Below are 15148 nucleotides of genomic sequence, written 5' to 3'. Positions count from 1 at the left end.
CCCAGTCTATTATCAGTCACTCACCAAAGAGTGCTTTTGTATTCTCTTTCATTTAGCCCACAAACTTAATGGCATTTCCCTTTTTCCGTCTGAAATGAAAGAAAAAATTAGAATCAAGTATCCCAAACCATTCGTGATTTAGTGCACTGGAAATCCCTAGAAGACGAAGCATTATGTAGCTTTGATGGAGAAGTTCCAGAGGATTAAACTCTGAAATTCCATTTGCGCCTCTCTCATTTTAATCATTAATTCAATATTGACCTGCAGAGCACTGAGATATTTCCAGGATGCCCCAGATGGTATAATTCAAGAGTTGGCTAGCAGTAGGTAGCGCTGCACCTCCAAATGAGGCTGAAGGATGCAACGCTCCTCAGAATACCAGCAAACGCAGTCTGACAACGTCTGGTGACAACAACTCGTGCCGCAAGGCGGAAAGGCAGCAAAGCCCGGCCTCAAGTCCTCGTCCCACAGGAAAACGTGACTTTTGAATATCCTGAGTCTATTCAGTGCAGCCTATCCATGAGACTTTCCAGCCTGTGTGTTTGTACCTTCTGTCAGTCTCTTACAGAAACAGACATCAGTAAGGGAAAATGTGGTAATATTCACTAAAATAACCACCCTTTGTTTTTCTCCTGCAGCTACAAGGTTTCCAACTCCACACCAACATTTGATTTTTTTTTTAAATAGGTACTTTCTGCAAGTATAGCTCAGTATGGCTGAATAAAGAACTACTATAAAAACATACAAATATGTGTTTGCTTTTATGCTGTTTGCACCTGTCCCCTCCCTCAGTCTGTGAAAATAATGTTATTTTCAGTGTATCTTGCTTTTTTGTAAATACTGACTTTATGTTACTAATCTATTGATTTACAATAAGCTTAAAATTTCAGCTGACTCCCTCGAGTTTGACACATTTTGAAATATTTCAGGTGGATAATATAATTATTAAGCCAGAACTTTGGAAGGAACAGCTCTGGGAGGAAAAATAAAGTAAGAAGAAAAATGAGAACGAGATGAGCACTATCCCAATTTGGCAACAAAATCCTAAGTTTACGTTATATTATGATTTTGAAACTGCAGTTAGAGGTAGCTAGTAACAGCCGTACGCCAGCACCGTGGACTTACTACGCTTTAACTCTGTATACCTGCAGGCAGGCATAAGGACACCTCTCTCTGCCTTGTTCACGCGGTGCTTCCCGCAGGCCGAGCTCCCGAGGCCCGCCCGGCCCTGCGCCGGGCTCCCCTCGCAACACGCAGAGCGGGAATTCCGTGGAGAGGCTGTCACAAAATGGCGGCGGCGGCGCTAGGGCCCGGCAGGCGTCCCGGGGCGCAGCCGCTCACACGCCGGGCAGGGGCGGGTCCCAGCACCCTCCGCCCCGCCCCACGCCGCCGGCACAGCGCTGCCGGGCCACCGGTCACACAGGGACAGCTCCGCGCCCCACCCCCATGGCGCCGCCTCACGCCCCCCGTCTGCCCTGACTGGAAAGCGGCGGTGTCAATCTCGCACCTTCCCCAATCGCCACCGCGTCTCTCCTTGCCCCTCCCCCCGCTGCCGGGTTCCACTTCCTGGGAAGTTGGCGGTTGGAAGCGGCGGTTGGAGTTCGGAGCTTGCGGGGTCTTTGGCTCCCCCGACGTGGCCTGCAGCCCCTCGGCGGCGGGGCTCACTGACGCTGAGCTGGAGGCAGCGGGGCAGCGAGACGAGCCCGGGGCGCCCAGCCGGCGCGCCTGCGAGCCGGGCCCGGGGCAGCGGGACGAGCCGGAGGCGCCCAGCCGACCCGCCTGCGAGCCGGGCCCGCGGCAGCAGGAGCGGCGGCCGCGGCCGCCCGCCTGCTTGTCGCAGATGGAGGCCAGCCTGACGTGCGCCGTGTGCCTGTCCCTCTTCGAGGAGCCGGTGACGCTGCCCCTCTGCTCGCACAACTTCTGCCGGGACTGCGTGCTGGAGTGCCTGGCCTCGGCCGAGGCCGCCCGCCTGCAGCAGCAGCGGGGCCAGGGGCAGGCCCGCCTCTCCCGGGGCGGGCCGGGGCCGGGCGCTGGCGCGGCCGGCGCCCGGGTATCGTGCCCACTGTGCAGGAAGCTGTGCCCGCTGCCCCGCGGCGGCGCCGCCGCGCTGCCCGTCAACACCACCCTGGCGGAGGTGGTCAAGCTCTACCGGTCTGGCACGGCAGGGGCCGCAAAGGCGGGGGAGGCAGAGCAAGGGCAGGGGCCTGGCCTGCTTTCCCCGCTGGCGCTCGGGGGAACCTGCCAGAAGCATCCGAGCCGGCTGGTGCAGCTCTATTGCCGGATGTGCCGCCAGGCGGGGTGCGGGCAGTGCGTCTCTGAGGAGCACCAAGGCATCTTCCACTCCGTCAACCTCATAGACACTGTGTACCAGGAGGAAAAAGTAAGCGCGGCGCTTCCCCTCCGTGCCAGGGGTCCGGCTGGGAGGTCGGGCACACTAGGGGTCCGGTTGGGAGGTCCCACAGGGGATGCCATCGGGCCCGCGTTACTTTTTTACTCAGAAACGCAGGGAAAACGCAGTGAAAACGCAGTGTGGTGAGCAGGCGAGAGGCAGCGAGGGAGTACGCTGCTGTGAACCAGGAGTCAGGATTTGTTTGCCGACTACCGGGGTGTCCCTTCCCCTGCTGCCGTGAGACTTTATCCACCACGTACAGGGGACCAGGCGGTATTACAGTATCAATAGACTTGAACCCAACTTACCAAAGCAACGGAAGAGTTGGGTTTTTTTTGGTTTGGGGTTTTTTTTTTAATATAGAGACTTGCAGCCTTTGCTGAAAAAACACACTGATGCTAAGAGTTTATTGCATGTCTGGATCCAGTTTTTCCAAGTTCAGGAAGATGCTAGTCCTACTAACAAAAAAACCCCCACACATACCACCCACAGATACTTTTATAGGCTTTCTGAGCTGGCATAAGTAGTTTGGGTCATAGATAATTACATATTTAGAAATAGATTATTTAGGTTAGTAATGATTTAATAAATGTAAAACCAAAATGCATTCCTGTTTGCATGCAGAAAGCAACTGCCTGGCCTAATGGTTGGTTGGCTGGTTGTGGTGGTAGTTGTTGTGATTTTTGCTAAAATAGTTACCATTTGGGTAGAATGAGCTTTTCATGCCCTATGCAAATTGAGTGCAGGATGGCATGTCATACAGCAGTTCTTCTGTGCAGTAATTGAAACAGCTGCAGTGCAGAGATGAAGAGTATCGGTATAAAAGCTTAAGTACAGCACTGACTATTCTTTAAGCTAAAAGTTGCATTTGCACTGATTTCCCTCCTGCCTTTCCCATCACCAGTTGCGTGTCACTCAGGAAACCAGGGGAAAACAGTCTTTGCACTAGACTTTCTAGGTAAAGCTTGGTGATAATGTAGTGAGGTAAAGGAGGAAATAAGAGTGATAATCTTAGTTTAAAACCAAACTGAAATAACTCAGTTATGGACAGCTTTCTATTTTATCAGTGTGAGGCATTAAAAAAAAAAGTTAATATCACACAGTTGCTTGTCAAACTGCAATAACAGGTTACATTGTGATAGATGTGTGTGTGAGGGGAGAGGTTAAAAAAAAGGCTGAGGGAAACAATGTTTTAACTATAAAGTAATCCTTGTAGCCATTCTAGCAATATGCATTGTAGGTGAGCCTAAAAACATTACTTTGAGAGAGAGAAATAGCAAAAGAAAGTTTGTGTACTGATCCAGGAAAGCATTAAATGTTATTAAGTGATGTTTTGAATCACAAGCTTTGTTTAATATGTTGTACAGAACATCGCATGATGTGATTCTAGATAACCACTGAGATGTATTTATTTTATGGAGTGGATGAAGTCGTAGTAAGTGTTTCAATTTCAATTGTCTTGCAGTTAACCTTCTTCAGCAATCTGAAAAAAATGAGAATAGTAAATGAGAAGCTGATGAATGAAATCTCAAGTCAACCAAATGATACGGACGTGAGTTACAGATACTGGATCGTTTACATATTTATTTATTTATTTATATTTGTATATATTTATATGTGTCTTTGTTTTTTTCTCATGATAGGTTAATCACAACACGGAGCATACCGGTGCTTCGTGTGGCATAGATGTGCTCTGAGCTTACTCAGGGAAGTGACTCTGTGTAGGTGTTGCTACTGCATTTTCATCTGTTTTTATATTCTTGTGCTTCTAGATGGTGCTGAACAATGATGCAGAGATAATTGCACTGGAATTTGGAGAAATTTTCAAAACTCTGGAAATGAAGAAACGGCAATTGCTAGAAGATGTTGAAAATCAAAGAAGTAAAAAAGAGAAAGAATTTCAGATTTGGAAGAAAATGAAGGAAACTCACAAGAAGACTGTTGAGAATTTTTTGAAGGATTGTGAAAAGCTTGTCCATGAGTGCGATCCTCAGCGTTTCCTGGAGGTGATGGCCTTTTTGTTATTATTTGATATCAGTTGTATAATGAACCTCAAATGTCATATAGAGCCTGCTATATTGTAGATTATGATAATGACTGGATCAGGAAAAACAAATTCAACAAATGAAAAATACAGACTAAAATTATTTAACACTTCATACGTTTTTTTACAACAGTGCTTTTCATTTTAGAAGAGTTTGAAAAGCTTTCTTTGGAGCTTATCAGTGATATTTAGTGACAGTAGACACTTATTTTCTTCACTGAAAACTAATGAAATTAATATTGACTGTATAGCTGCTGCTGTAACACTTGCTATATCATGCTACCAGCTGTGAAAGTAAGCTGCCTTGGTGCTGGGTAGGGAGTTATTTACTAGTACTACCTTCAAAATTTTCTCTCATTCATTTGCTTTTTCATACATACTTTCAAATGCTTTGCATATTAAGTACTTCCATTGCATTTTTAAACTTGTAAGACATTACAGAACTGATAACTTGTCTGTGCTGCACAGTGGAGTACTGTGTTGGGATACCTTAGCTAAGGTGATTATACTGATTTTAAAACCTGCTGTAAACTTTGCACCGAGGTGTGCAATAGAGATAAATCAGCCTATTCAAAGCTGGCTTAGGCACTTCTGATATACACTGTACTACGTAGTAGATACACTTCTCTATACAAGACCCTGAAAGTCTTCCTCATAGTGTTTAAGGGAACTGCAGAGAAAAACACTGATTTAGAGATAAATGCTAGAGGAACTCAAGACACAAGCTTAATCTTCAGTGTTACCTAAGCTAGTGTAGACCTTTTCATCTCGTTTATGTCAAACACCGTGGCTGCGGTTGTATGGAATTTAGGCAGATGGTGGATATGGAGCAAAGTACTTAAATAACTACTGAATTTTGTATTTTCTTTAACTTCAAGGTTTATGCTTTCCTAAGAAACCACAGCATATTGCTGTTTTCTGCAATGAGTCTTTTAGCTTCTATTTATCTGAAGGCAGCAATAAAGTACTTAGAGTTTGACTAAGTTTCTGGTAACAACTCGTTAAGGAAAATTTCACTTTTACCCAAAGTAAAAGTGACTCCCATTTTTGGAAGAAACATTCTGACTCCAGTGATTAGTATGCTTTAAATTTAGCACCTTCCCGCCTGCCCCCCATAACAGTACACAACTCATTTCAGTGAGGTAGGTTTTTCTTGTTGTTGTGGTTGTTTTAAGATTCAGTACAGTGAGATCACCAAGTTTTTATATGATAGCAGCTAGTCTATAATCCAGTCAGTTTTTTGCTTCTCATTACCCATTCTTTGGGAAGTGTCACTTGACTACAGCCCAGTGCGCTTCATACTGCCATTATGTGGCTGATTCAAAACTAAAAGACAGCTTTTTTTAATTTTAGTGCAATAGCATCTTGAGAGCAGGTAGCAGAGGCTTCCCTCACCAAGAAATAAAAAATAGTCTTTCATTTGAATGTTTACAAATATCTGAACGTCTGAAATGGATTAGATAACCATATGGGTCATGATTCATGATTTGAATGCCTTCCTTTGTCTCTGAAGGAGTTCTTTTTGTCTTTAACACAAAATATTCTAAGAGAAATCATTGTCCCAGACATAACTTTTTTTTTTTTACATTTGGATGCTCTCTTTTTTTTTTTTTGAATGTTAACAGGTTTATTTCCTATAGTTCTGTGAAATGAAGACAGGGAGTTCAGTCTCTGAAGTATTTTGATAAAGCAATAATCTCCTTCTTTTGAGAGTTGGAGGAAAACTCATTCGTATCTTACAAATTCTTGTTTTATTTATAGGTGGCCTGTGGCTTGAATACAAGGTATATATTTTTTTTTCATGCTTTGTTAGTTCTCTAGTGTAATTTTAAGATTAAAAACTAAGAAAATAGTTACTTTGGATATGATCGGATATAGCAACTTAAAATGAAAATAGTATTTAGTAATTAAGACATTATAATGCTTTCAGATTTTTTGCTGCTTCATATTCTAAGTTTTAGGAAATGTGTCAAGAATTTTAGTGATATGCTATCTGGGACTAGAGATAATCAATCTTTTGAATTGGCTCCCTGACAAAAACTGAGTATAGGAATTCATTAATACATGGTGATTGGATATTTTTAGATATCTTATTTAAACTCAGGAACACTGAAGCATGCCTGGGGCTTTTACAGAAATCTTTAAGTCTAAGAGCGTGTATGGAGATTCTGCAGTGTCTCCACTTTTGTGTTTGCAGTGCACATACCCTGTATATTTCTTTTTATAATGATTCTTAATTACATTTCTTATCACTTTTTAAGCAGGGTTTAAGAAAGAATATTGGAAATGGAGTTCTTTAAAATATGTTGTGGTTCAGACTAGCAGTAGCAATACCCTCTGAAGAAAGAGTATAATTTAGATGCAGGTATAGTACACCAAGAAAAGTGGGGGGGTTTAATCTTCTTGCTGAACTACAGGCATTACTTCTTGCAGTTTTCATTGTGTATGAAACCTAATTCAAGTGAATTGTCAAGTAGTAAGTTTTAAGAAAAAAAAAATCTAGGAACTGACGTTTTATTGAAGACTGACTTTTTCTGATTTCATCTCCCTCTTAGTGATTTCTTTTTAAAATAATTTTTTTGTATTAGGCAGGTGTAATTTAGTTGTTGGCACGTAAGCCTTAAGTGTTTAAGTTTGGGGTTTTTTATTTTCCTTTTCCAGAATGAAAACTCAGCTTGACCTGATGAATATAGCATCCAGCTATGAAAAACCACCAGAGTATACTCAAAAGAAGATGGATATCAAACCTGTGGTTAATGAAATCTTGGCTTTGAAGTTAATGCCCGTTAATGTAGGCATTGTTAAAGGTAGGGAAGAAGGACTTAATACAGGACAAGATTTGGGAAGTCACTCTAGGAACCCGCAACTTGTGGAACTAATTGCTAATAAACGATCTGCATGGCAAAAGTATGCAAGTGTTCAGAAAGCATTTGAGCAAATTAATGGACGATACATTCATCAAGGGCTTTTAAATGCATTTTGTGAATGTATTGTGCTTTCTCTAGAAGGTCCCTAGGCTGTATTTTTGGAAGCTGGGGGAAGTGTCATTATAATTTCTCTATACAACCAGTATCGCCACTGTCAGAAGTGTGTTGCTGAACTAGATGGGCATTTGTTGTAGTATAATATGAACATCAACGCTCTGATTAAATGCTTTTACCTCATAGGAGAAAATGTTAGGTTTTGTATCAGGGCAGGCATCTCCAGGCATTTAGAAGACTTCTTACGCAGGCCTCTTGCTTTATATCACAGAAGTTTCGACAAGTACTAGGGTCTCACTTAGGGCGATATACTTTTGTTCTCAATTGGAATCTATGTTTAGATGCACAGGAACCTTTCCATACTTAATATGCTCTCCATCAGTATTCTTGTATTCTTTCTAATAGATCTACCTTCTGGAGGAAATGAGAACTCCACAAAAAATACTCTATTTAAAAATAACATAAAGCAATGGCAGCACCAGAAGAATACACCCAAGACATTTCTTGTAAGTTATTGACTATGGGGCTACAACGCTGTACTATTTTGTTTATTTTGTCTTACCAAAATGAACTATAATGTCTGCTGCAAAACATTTTTCAGCCTGTAGCAGGGCAGGAGGAAGCACTAGCAGACGGTAGCAGGATCTGTACTCGCTTAATGTCAATATCGGAAATGTCAGCATTTCAAAACATGAGTCATGAGGTATGATTGAACATCTGTTGTAAGTATGGCTAAGTTACTGTTCGTTATGACACAACTTTCTAAATAAGCTTTTATAATCTTTTTCAGTTTTCTTAGTAGAAAGGTACCCTTCTAATTCTAGAATGTAAATCTGACTAGGTTATTAAAGCTATCAGGATTTTACTCTTTCTTTTTTCTTCAGAAAGCTGGAACTTAATCTTACTACTGACTTGAAATACTTATTTTTATATTTTAGTGTGGCTTTTTGAGGTATATCTGTAGCTTTCTAATCCAAATAAGCATCTCTATTGCCTATTTGAAGGGGAAGTCATCTGCCTGTGTTCTGTTTTCTGAAGATAATAGAATTCACTCTTCTAACACTACCAAAATTCCTGGTAATTTGACATGAAACTGAATCCAATCTCTTTTGTTTTGTTTCGAATTATCTAGTTATACAACTAGATTTTTTCACTTACTAGCAGTTCCATGTGAGTGGCTGAGTGAGTATTGTTCTGTACAGAATGATTCTAGTTAGAGATAGTGAAGCATGGCTGGCAGTGAATCACATAACGTATGTTCTGAAAATACCAATAGCAAATGATTAAATGAAAAAGTTGCTTAGGTCCTTTAAATATAGAATTCTTTTTCTTTTGCTGTATTATTTTGGAGAACATCTGTTTTCTATTCCCATTGAAAATACAATTTATATAGTTATTGTATCTAGTAAAAAAAAAAAAAAACACACCACCACCTAAATTGTTTTCAGATGGTTATTTTTCATGACAATTTGAGAATTTGTCACTTAATGTCTAAGCTAGTATTTTTAGCTATTGCTGGTTTTGGCAGTGACTTTAAATAGAGTTTTCTATAGTCTCCTATTTCAAAACCTACTTTTGTCATCAGGGTTCCATGTGTATCTTGTTCAATTGTTTTTAAAGAACTTTTTTCCATAATGACTTGTGTTCTGTTGCCTTTTAGCAGCAATGGCAAAATACATCATGAATGCTATAGAATATACAAAAACTTTTCTTCAGTCTTAGGATTGTATGTGAGTTTTATAACCGCTGAATCCACAAAGGCCATTTTACTTACTGGGATTCTTTGCTGTAATTGTAGGAGTTACGTTACAAATACTACATGGAACGTCAGAAGCTCACCAATGAGTTCAAGACACGAACTTTACCTGCAAATAAAAAGTATAAATTTGTAACTGCTGAGGCTTTGAAGGATAGGTCCTCAGGAACTCCTTTTGTATCTTCACCTACCAAAGCAAATAACACAGATAAAGTAAAAATGGGAACCCTGCAAAGAGCAGATGGCTTTGAGAGAAGCTTTTTTGGAACCAGTAATCACAGCATCCCATCCACAAATATGAACTTTTCTGAAACAAACGGTGACTTAAAATTATTTCATGAGAGAAGTTCCCAGGAAGTAACCACTTCAGCCTTATCAGAAAGCTCTAAAGACTTAGTAATTAAAGAAAAATTGCCAATGCAGGCATCAGCAGTTATTGTTTCCAATGAAATGGACACAAATTCTAGCACTTCATCCAGCTTAAAACCAGCAGCATCAGTAGCTGTTACTGTTTCAAATTCAGAATTTCTAGATGTTTCTGCAGAGAGACTTCCTGCTTCACCTTTTGCTTTCAGTGCATGTAACAACTCATTACCCAGGTTTACTAAAGATGCAGGTACATTTTCCTTTAAAAAGAAAGACAGGAAATATGTTTTCCCTCAATTTTATCTAGGAAAATGTGATCGTGCGGATAAAACTGATAACCAGGATGAAAGCAAATTTAGAAAACATGATCCTGTAACCAAAACCACGGTTTCTGATGCTTCAACCAGTCCTAATTTAGACTTAGCAGAAAGTGGGAAGCCAGATTTTTCATTCCCCTTGGGCAATTCAGAAAGAGATTGTTTTGCAGGATCGGGAGTCAGCAATTCATCTAAGGTTTCACCATTATCCTCATTTTTTAGCCAATTTGAGAAGCCATCTGACAAAAATACATTATCTCATGTTAGAGAAACACCTTCTGCAAAGGAAACTGCAGAATACGATTCACAGAAATCATCTGTCTCATGGGAACAAAAAGCTAATGCCTCAGAATCCATCACAACTGTAGTTTGCAGTACTTCAGAAACCAACACTGCAGCTGGGGTGAATATCGTCTCCGAGTCCCCCTTTCTCCCCAGTAATTGTGTATTTTCCTTCAAAAATAACTGTTTTCAGTTGCCTTCACCAGTATTTTCATTTGGAAGTATTGTCAGAAATACCTCTGATTCGCTGACTTCCTCGTTTTTGTCTGGAAATGGTACTGAAAAAACGGAGAAAGAGAAGGTGAAATCTCCTGACACAACACCTGTAAATCTAGGGAAGCCTGTATCCTCAGAGTGTGCAGAGCCTGCTTCTAGACATAGTCATCCAAAATGTGAAGGTTCGTCCTTTCATATGAACGTGTCTAAGAAAACTGAAAGCACAGAAATGCTTGCTGATAGTAATTCTTCTTGTAGTCAGCCTTTACGTTCAGTTGTCCTTCCTGTTAAGTACGAGAATGCATCTTCCACTCAACTTATTACAGCAACAAACCAAGAAGCAAAGGTAAAAGATGAAGAAAGTGAAACTGTTGCTGAAAACAGCTGTTCCTGTCTCAGGAGGGAAGATGAACCCGACTCTGTACAGTTTCAGAATGCAGCTTGTCCTGTTCCTGGCACATGCAACGGTCCATCTTTAGGAGGATCTGTGCTTATGGTAAATGAGGCAGGAGGAATGCCAAGTGACAGCGATTCTGACACTGAAGAGCTAAGTCAAACATCAGTCTCTACTGATACCAGCAGTGCATCAGAATATTTTTCTGTTGCCGAAGACAAAATATCTACTAGAAGAAAATCGGAGACATGAAGAGAGAGTGAAGTGGAAGATAACTATACTTAAATAAGCTGGAATTAAATAAATGCTACTTAACACATTAAAAAGTGGGGATACCTGTGATTTTACAGCTGTTATTCTCCCTGATTCTTGCCAGTTGAGGTATCTCTGTGTCAGAAACATAACTGCTTATCAGCAAGTACAATGTACTAAAGTGATTTTTATAGTACAAACCCAAACTGAAGAAACAAGCAAAAATGTCATGTCTTGTTAAAGACTCAAGTATGACCATAGATGCTGTATCTTTAAGAATGCAGACCTTCTGAGAAGCGCTGCTGGGGGCGGTGTGTGTGTGGCGGGGGGAACTGAGATATCCCAGAAAAGCGGGTTCAGTAAAGCCTCTGCAACAGGAAGCAGTATCTTGCTGTTTCGGTGCAGCAGCACTTGCACTAAGCTTAAATCAGTAAGAGTACAGACAATAGCATTCACCTCATAGGCTGAGAGGGAGGAGAGCCATGGGGAAAATAAAGGATGCTGAAGGGTGTTACTGAAAATTGTTTTGCGTAGCTCCCTTTGGCTGTTTTCTTTTTCTATGATGTATTTAATGTATATTGAAGGTGCAACTTGTAGTGTAATTTCAATAGTTTCTCTTACGCTTTTGAAATTGAAACACCACTTCAATGTCCTTGCTATACATTGCAGAAGGGTGCGAGCTACACTTCTGAAATGCTGCCTTTATGAAAAGTAACTGTCGCAACTAATTTTCAGTTCCTTTTGGCAACAGTTTGGGAATCGGTGAACAGATATTAACTTGCTCTTTTGGTGAAAGCATTAGGAGAATCTAGCTTTTAAAACACAAAAATCTCCTTTTAAAAAAGGAAAATGGCACTTCTCACTGTAAGTATTAATGATCCAGAACTCATTGAATTTTTAGTCTGTGAAATACGATACAAAGTGAGGATAAAAATACCATCTTTTCTAATTTATTAACTATTTTGTTACATCCAAGAGATAATTGTGCTTTAGCTATTAGAATACGCAGACAGTAGTACTATTTCAGATTAAAGCTCTATTCCATTTAGAGTTCACTCTCCAGCAAGAGCTGGTGCCAGATTTTAAATAAATTAATCCTGCATTAGGTAGATATGTCAACTGGCAAGATCAGAATGCGGAATGTTTAATGTTTAATATCCCTTCAGAATTTTTCACTGGCAACTAGTCATCTTTTTAAAAAAAAAAAAAAATCCAAATTATCCTTGTAACTTTGTAAGAGAAATATTACTTAAATTTAAATCTCTGCAAGGCTTACCGATATACTTACTGTGACAGAATACTTAGAAATACTATTCTTTGTTTAGGAAATGTTGACCTAATTTTAAGTTGATTTGTGTTAAATTGTTGGCCCCAGTTTTTCTGTGGCAGTGCATTCCTCTATTAAATGTGCTGAAAAATAGTTTCTAGAATTTATAAAACTTAATCTTCCCTTCGTGTCTGCATTATCGTAAGGAAGGTGGTGAAAATTCTCTTTATTGTTAGTTTTGTAGTTCTTTATGTTCATCTTTTAAGTCTTACTGTATTTCAGTTTTCTAAGAATTGATCTGCTTTTATCTCTAGACATTCTTGTCATGTTCTTCTGCACGTGTAGGAGAGAAGTGTTAAAAAGGTATTAAGTTAAATTACTGGAAGGCACAGGCTGAGTGTGATGATAATGGCAGAGAGTGTCACGGATTGAGGTTGATCCCACTACAATGAAAGCGAGAGAAATGGAACAATTTTAGAGACAGATAAGGCACCTATAAAACTTGTTGCCAGAAGGTTGTAGAAAATGTTTGTTTTCTGCTACAGTGAAAAAAAAAATCCTAATGAGTTAGGGTTATTCAGAAACCCTACTGAATTTCTTAAAATTACTTATTTTCAAGGTAACTTCTGTTCATTTCTATTACAGTGTTTCATGAGAGTTTGATAAAGTTAAACTTTAAAGCAAATACTTCGTCTTTTAGTGAAAAGACACCATTATAGAATCATAAAGCAAATAAACAGACTACGATACACTGTTTTTGAAAGCAGAAATTGTTGGTGTGTGGGTTCAATACAGTCCTAGGACTGCGTTTCAAGCATGGCAAGTTGTTGTCTAAGTGCATTATAGCTCAGCATGAAGGTTTTACAGGGGAGATAAATGGTAAGCAGGATGTTTTATTTACAATAGTAAATAAAATTACAGTCCACCCAGATATTAAATCAGTAGAATTACTGATTTTCTGATCTTTTCCCAAGTTGATTCTTTGGTCATTTTGACTTAATCACTGGGTCATCTTTCACTATTGACTCCTTACTAAAAGCCATAACAGGAGTGAGGTGCTTTTTATATACATTATTAAAAGTGAAATGTTGACTGATGTTACTACCTCGTTAAGAGACATTACAGTCTTCAGCATATAAAATTAGTACCTAAAAAGTTTGTTTTTCACGCAGGATTTCATGCGTACTGGTCAAATAACTGAGAACACAATGTGACCAATTTCTGACTTTATTCCTTGCTCAATTAATTGTGTCTTAGCTAAAAAGATTACTCCATTTATATTGGGAAACATGAACATGGAAAAGTCTAAATAAGGCCACTTCTACCCTAGTTGAAGAACAGTTGTGCAACATTTATCTACATATGGCATGACTTCCCAAACAGTAAAGAATAATTTGAGTAAATTTTATTTTCCAAACAGAGTTAAAGTAGTCTTTTCTACCACTATGTTCCATTTCTGTCATAATTTTGTTTCACACATTAAAAAACTGTAAGGAAAAAAGAGTAAGTCACTTGATGGTAGCTCAGCAGCACTACCTGACTACATAGAAGTTTTCCCACCAGTATCTCCTAGCAATGTCGCATGTAGTTTAATGTTGCCGAAAGAGATTTCAAGTCAAAGACTTCATCAGTGATCATTTGATGAACACTAGAGCTAATTTGAAGAAACGGGATTCTGAATTGTCCTTAATGCACATTTTGCTTGTTATCAATAGAGAATAACTTACATTAATATCTTGGTCATCATTATAAAATTGTGTGTGGCAATGAGGACTGTTGTCAAAGCCTAATTTTCCTATGTTAACTAAACATTAGTATGTGTGTATATATTTTTTCAGACTACAAGTAGACTAAAATGTAGTGTTAAGCTGAAGAATTTTCAGGAATGAAAATATGAAAATACTGCTGAAAACTTTGCTCTTCCCAACAAAAAAAACTAAGAAAATAGTTAGGAAACTTATTTTACTAAACTCAGTAATTTATATTGCAAGGGACTTTTTGACAAGTATGCTAGAGGTGTCCTGGATCTTTCTGATTATTAAAGATACAAGAGGTGAAAAATGAGGCAATTCTACATATGGTTGGAACATTTTATTAATCAAACTTCATTGTACTAATATAAAACCCTCTTTATACTTAAAATTTTGTAGACTAAAAACTGCAGACCGGTTTAAAAGCTTTTACAATGGTTTGTGAAGGTACTACTTCATAACTTAATAGAAACCTTGGAAAATAATTAGAACAATTTATTTGATTATAATTGCCAAAGTAATTGCTGAACATCCTTCACAAATGGGCTGAAAGTTTGCAATGCTGTCCTACTGAGAGGCTAATCTCACCAGCTGTCAGAACTGTGACATTTGTTCAGTATATTTCTGAGAGCTGCCTTAACATATATATCACTGCCTGAAAAAAAAAATATGCAATTGAAAGATATATGCAATTACCTAGTTTTGTAATCTACTAGAAACAATTATTTCGTTGACATTGGAGCTGCTAAAATTTCAATGTGTGAAGGTTAATTTTCTAAAGTAAACTTTTATTACTAATACTGGATATTACTAAAGCTTTATTACGAAACATTTGACAACTCAGACCTAGTCACTTCCTAACTTAAAAGGCAGCTGATCTGTGTGGTAAGAGTATTATGTACTGCTGCTGCTTTTTTCTTTTTTTTTTCTTTTTCCCTTTTTTCTTCAGGTAACACACTTCAGTTTCTCTCCATAGATTTCGCTCAGTTGTTGAAATGCCAGTAGAACATTATCATTTGGATCATCACACAGTTCACTCAGTGATGTTCTGTTTTATTTAAAAAAAAAAAAAAGAAAAAAAAAAGCATTGTTTCATTTTAAGTTGCTTTAAAGATGAAATATATATTGTATAT

At 39.0% G+C, this 15148-nt stretch overlaps 2 protein-coding genes across 8 annotated transcripts in view; one reads left to right on the top strand and one right to left on the bottom strand.

The window, feature by feature from the left end:
- Positions 1–1437: 1437 nt before the first annotated feature.
- On the top strand, positions 1438–12956 carry LOC142081954 (uncharacterized). Of its 2 annotated transcripts, XM_075149379.1 has the most exons (8): positions 1443–2380; positions 3855–3941; positions 4162–4395; positions 6195–6217; positions 7095–7240; positions 7820–7920; positions 8016–8117; positions 9213–12956. In XM_075149379.1, the coding sequence occupies exons 1-8, from the start codon at positions 1841–1843 to the stop codon at positions 10995–10997; spliced, it is 3018 nt and encodes a 1005-aa protein (XP_075005480.1). In that variant the 5' UTR covers positions 1443–1840; the 3' UTR covers positions 10998–12956. The 2 variants fall into 2 exon arrangements, with proteins under 2 accessions (XP_075005481.1, XP_075005480.1); XM_075149380.1 differs by lacking the exon at positions 8016–8117 and having other exon boundaries at positions 1438–2380.
- DDX60 (DExD/H-box helicase 60) overlaps positions 12908–15148 on the bottom strand; it is a 50359-nt gene continuing 48118 nt past the window's right edge. For all 6 annotated transcript variants that reach the window (XM_075149372.1, XM_075149370.1, XM_075149375.1 and 3 more), the window contains one exon: positions 12908–15063. In XM_075149372.1, coding sequence (XP_075005473.1) covers positions 14961–15063 — 103 coding nt within the window. In that variant the 3' untranslated portion in view covers positions 12908–14960. The remainder of the gene's footprint in view (positions 15064–15148) is intronic.

Source organism: Calonectris borealis, chromosome 4 (genome assembly GCF_964195595.1).
Source record: "Calonectris borealis chromosome 4, bCalBor7.hap1.2, whole genome shotgun sequence".
NCBI lineage: Eukaryota > Metazoa > Chordata > Aves > Procellariiformes > Procellariidae > Calonectris > Calonectris borealis.
This window is presented reverse-complemented; position numbering and strand designations above follow the sequence as displayed.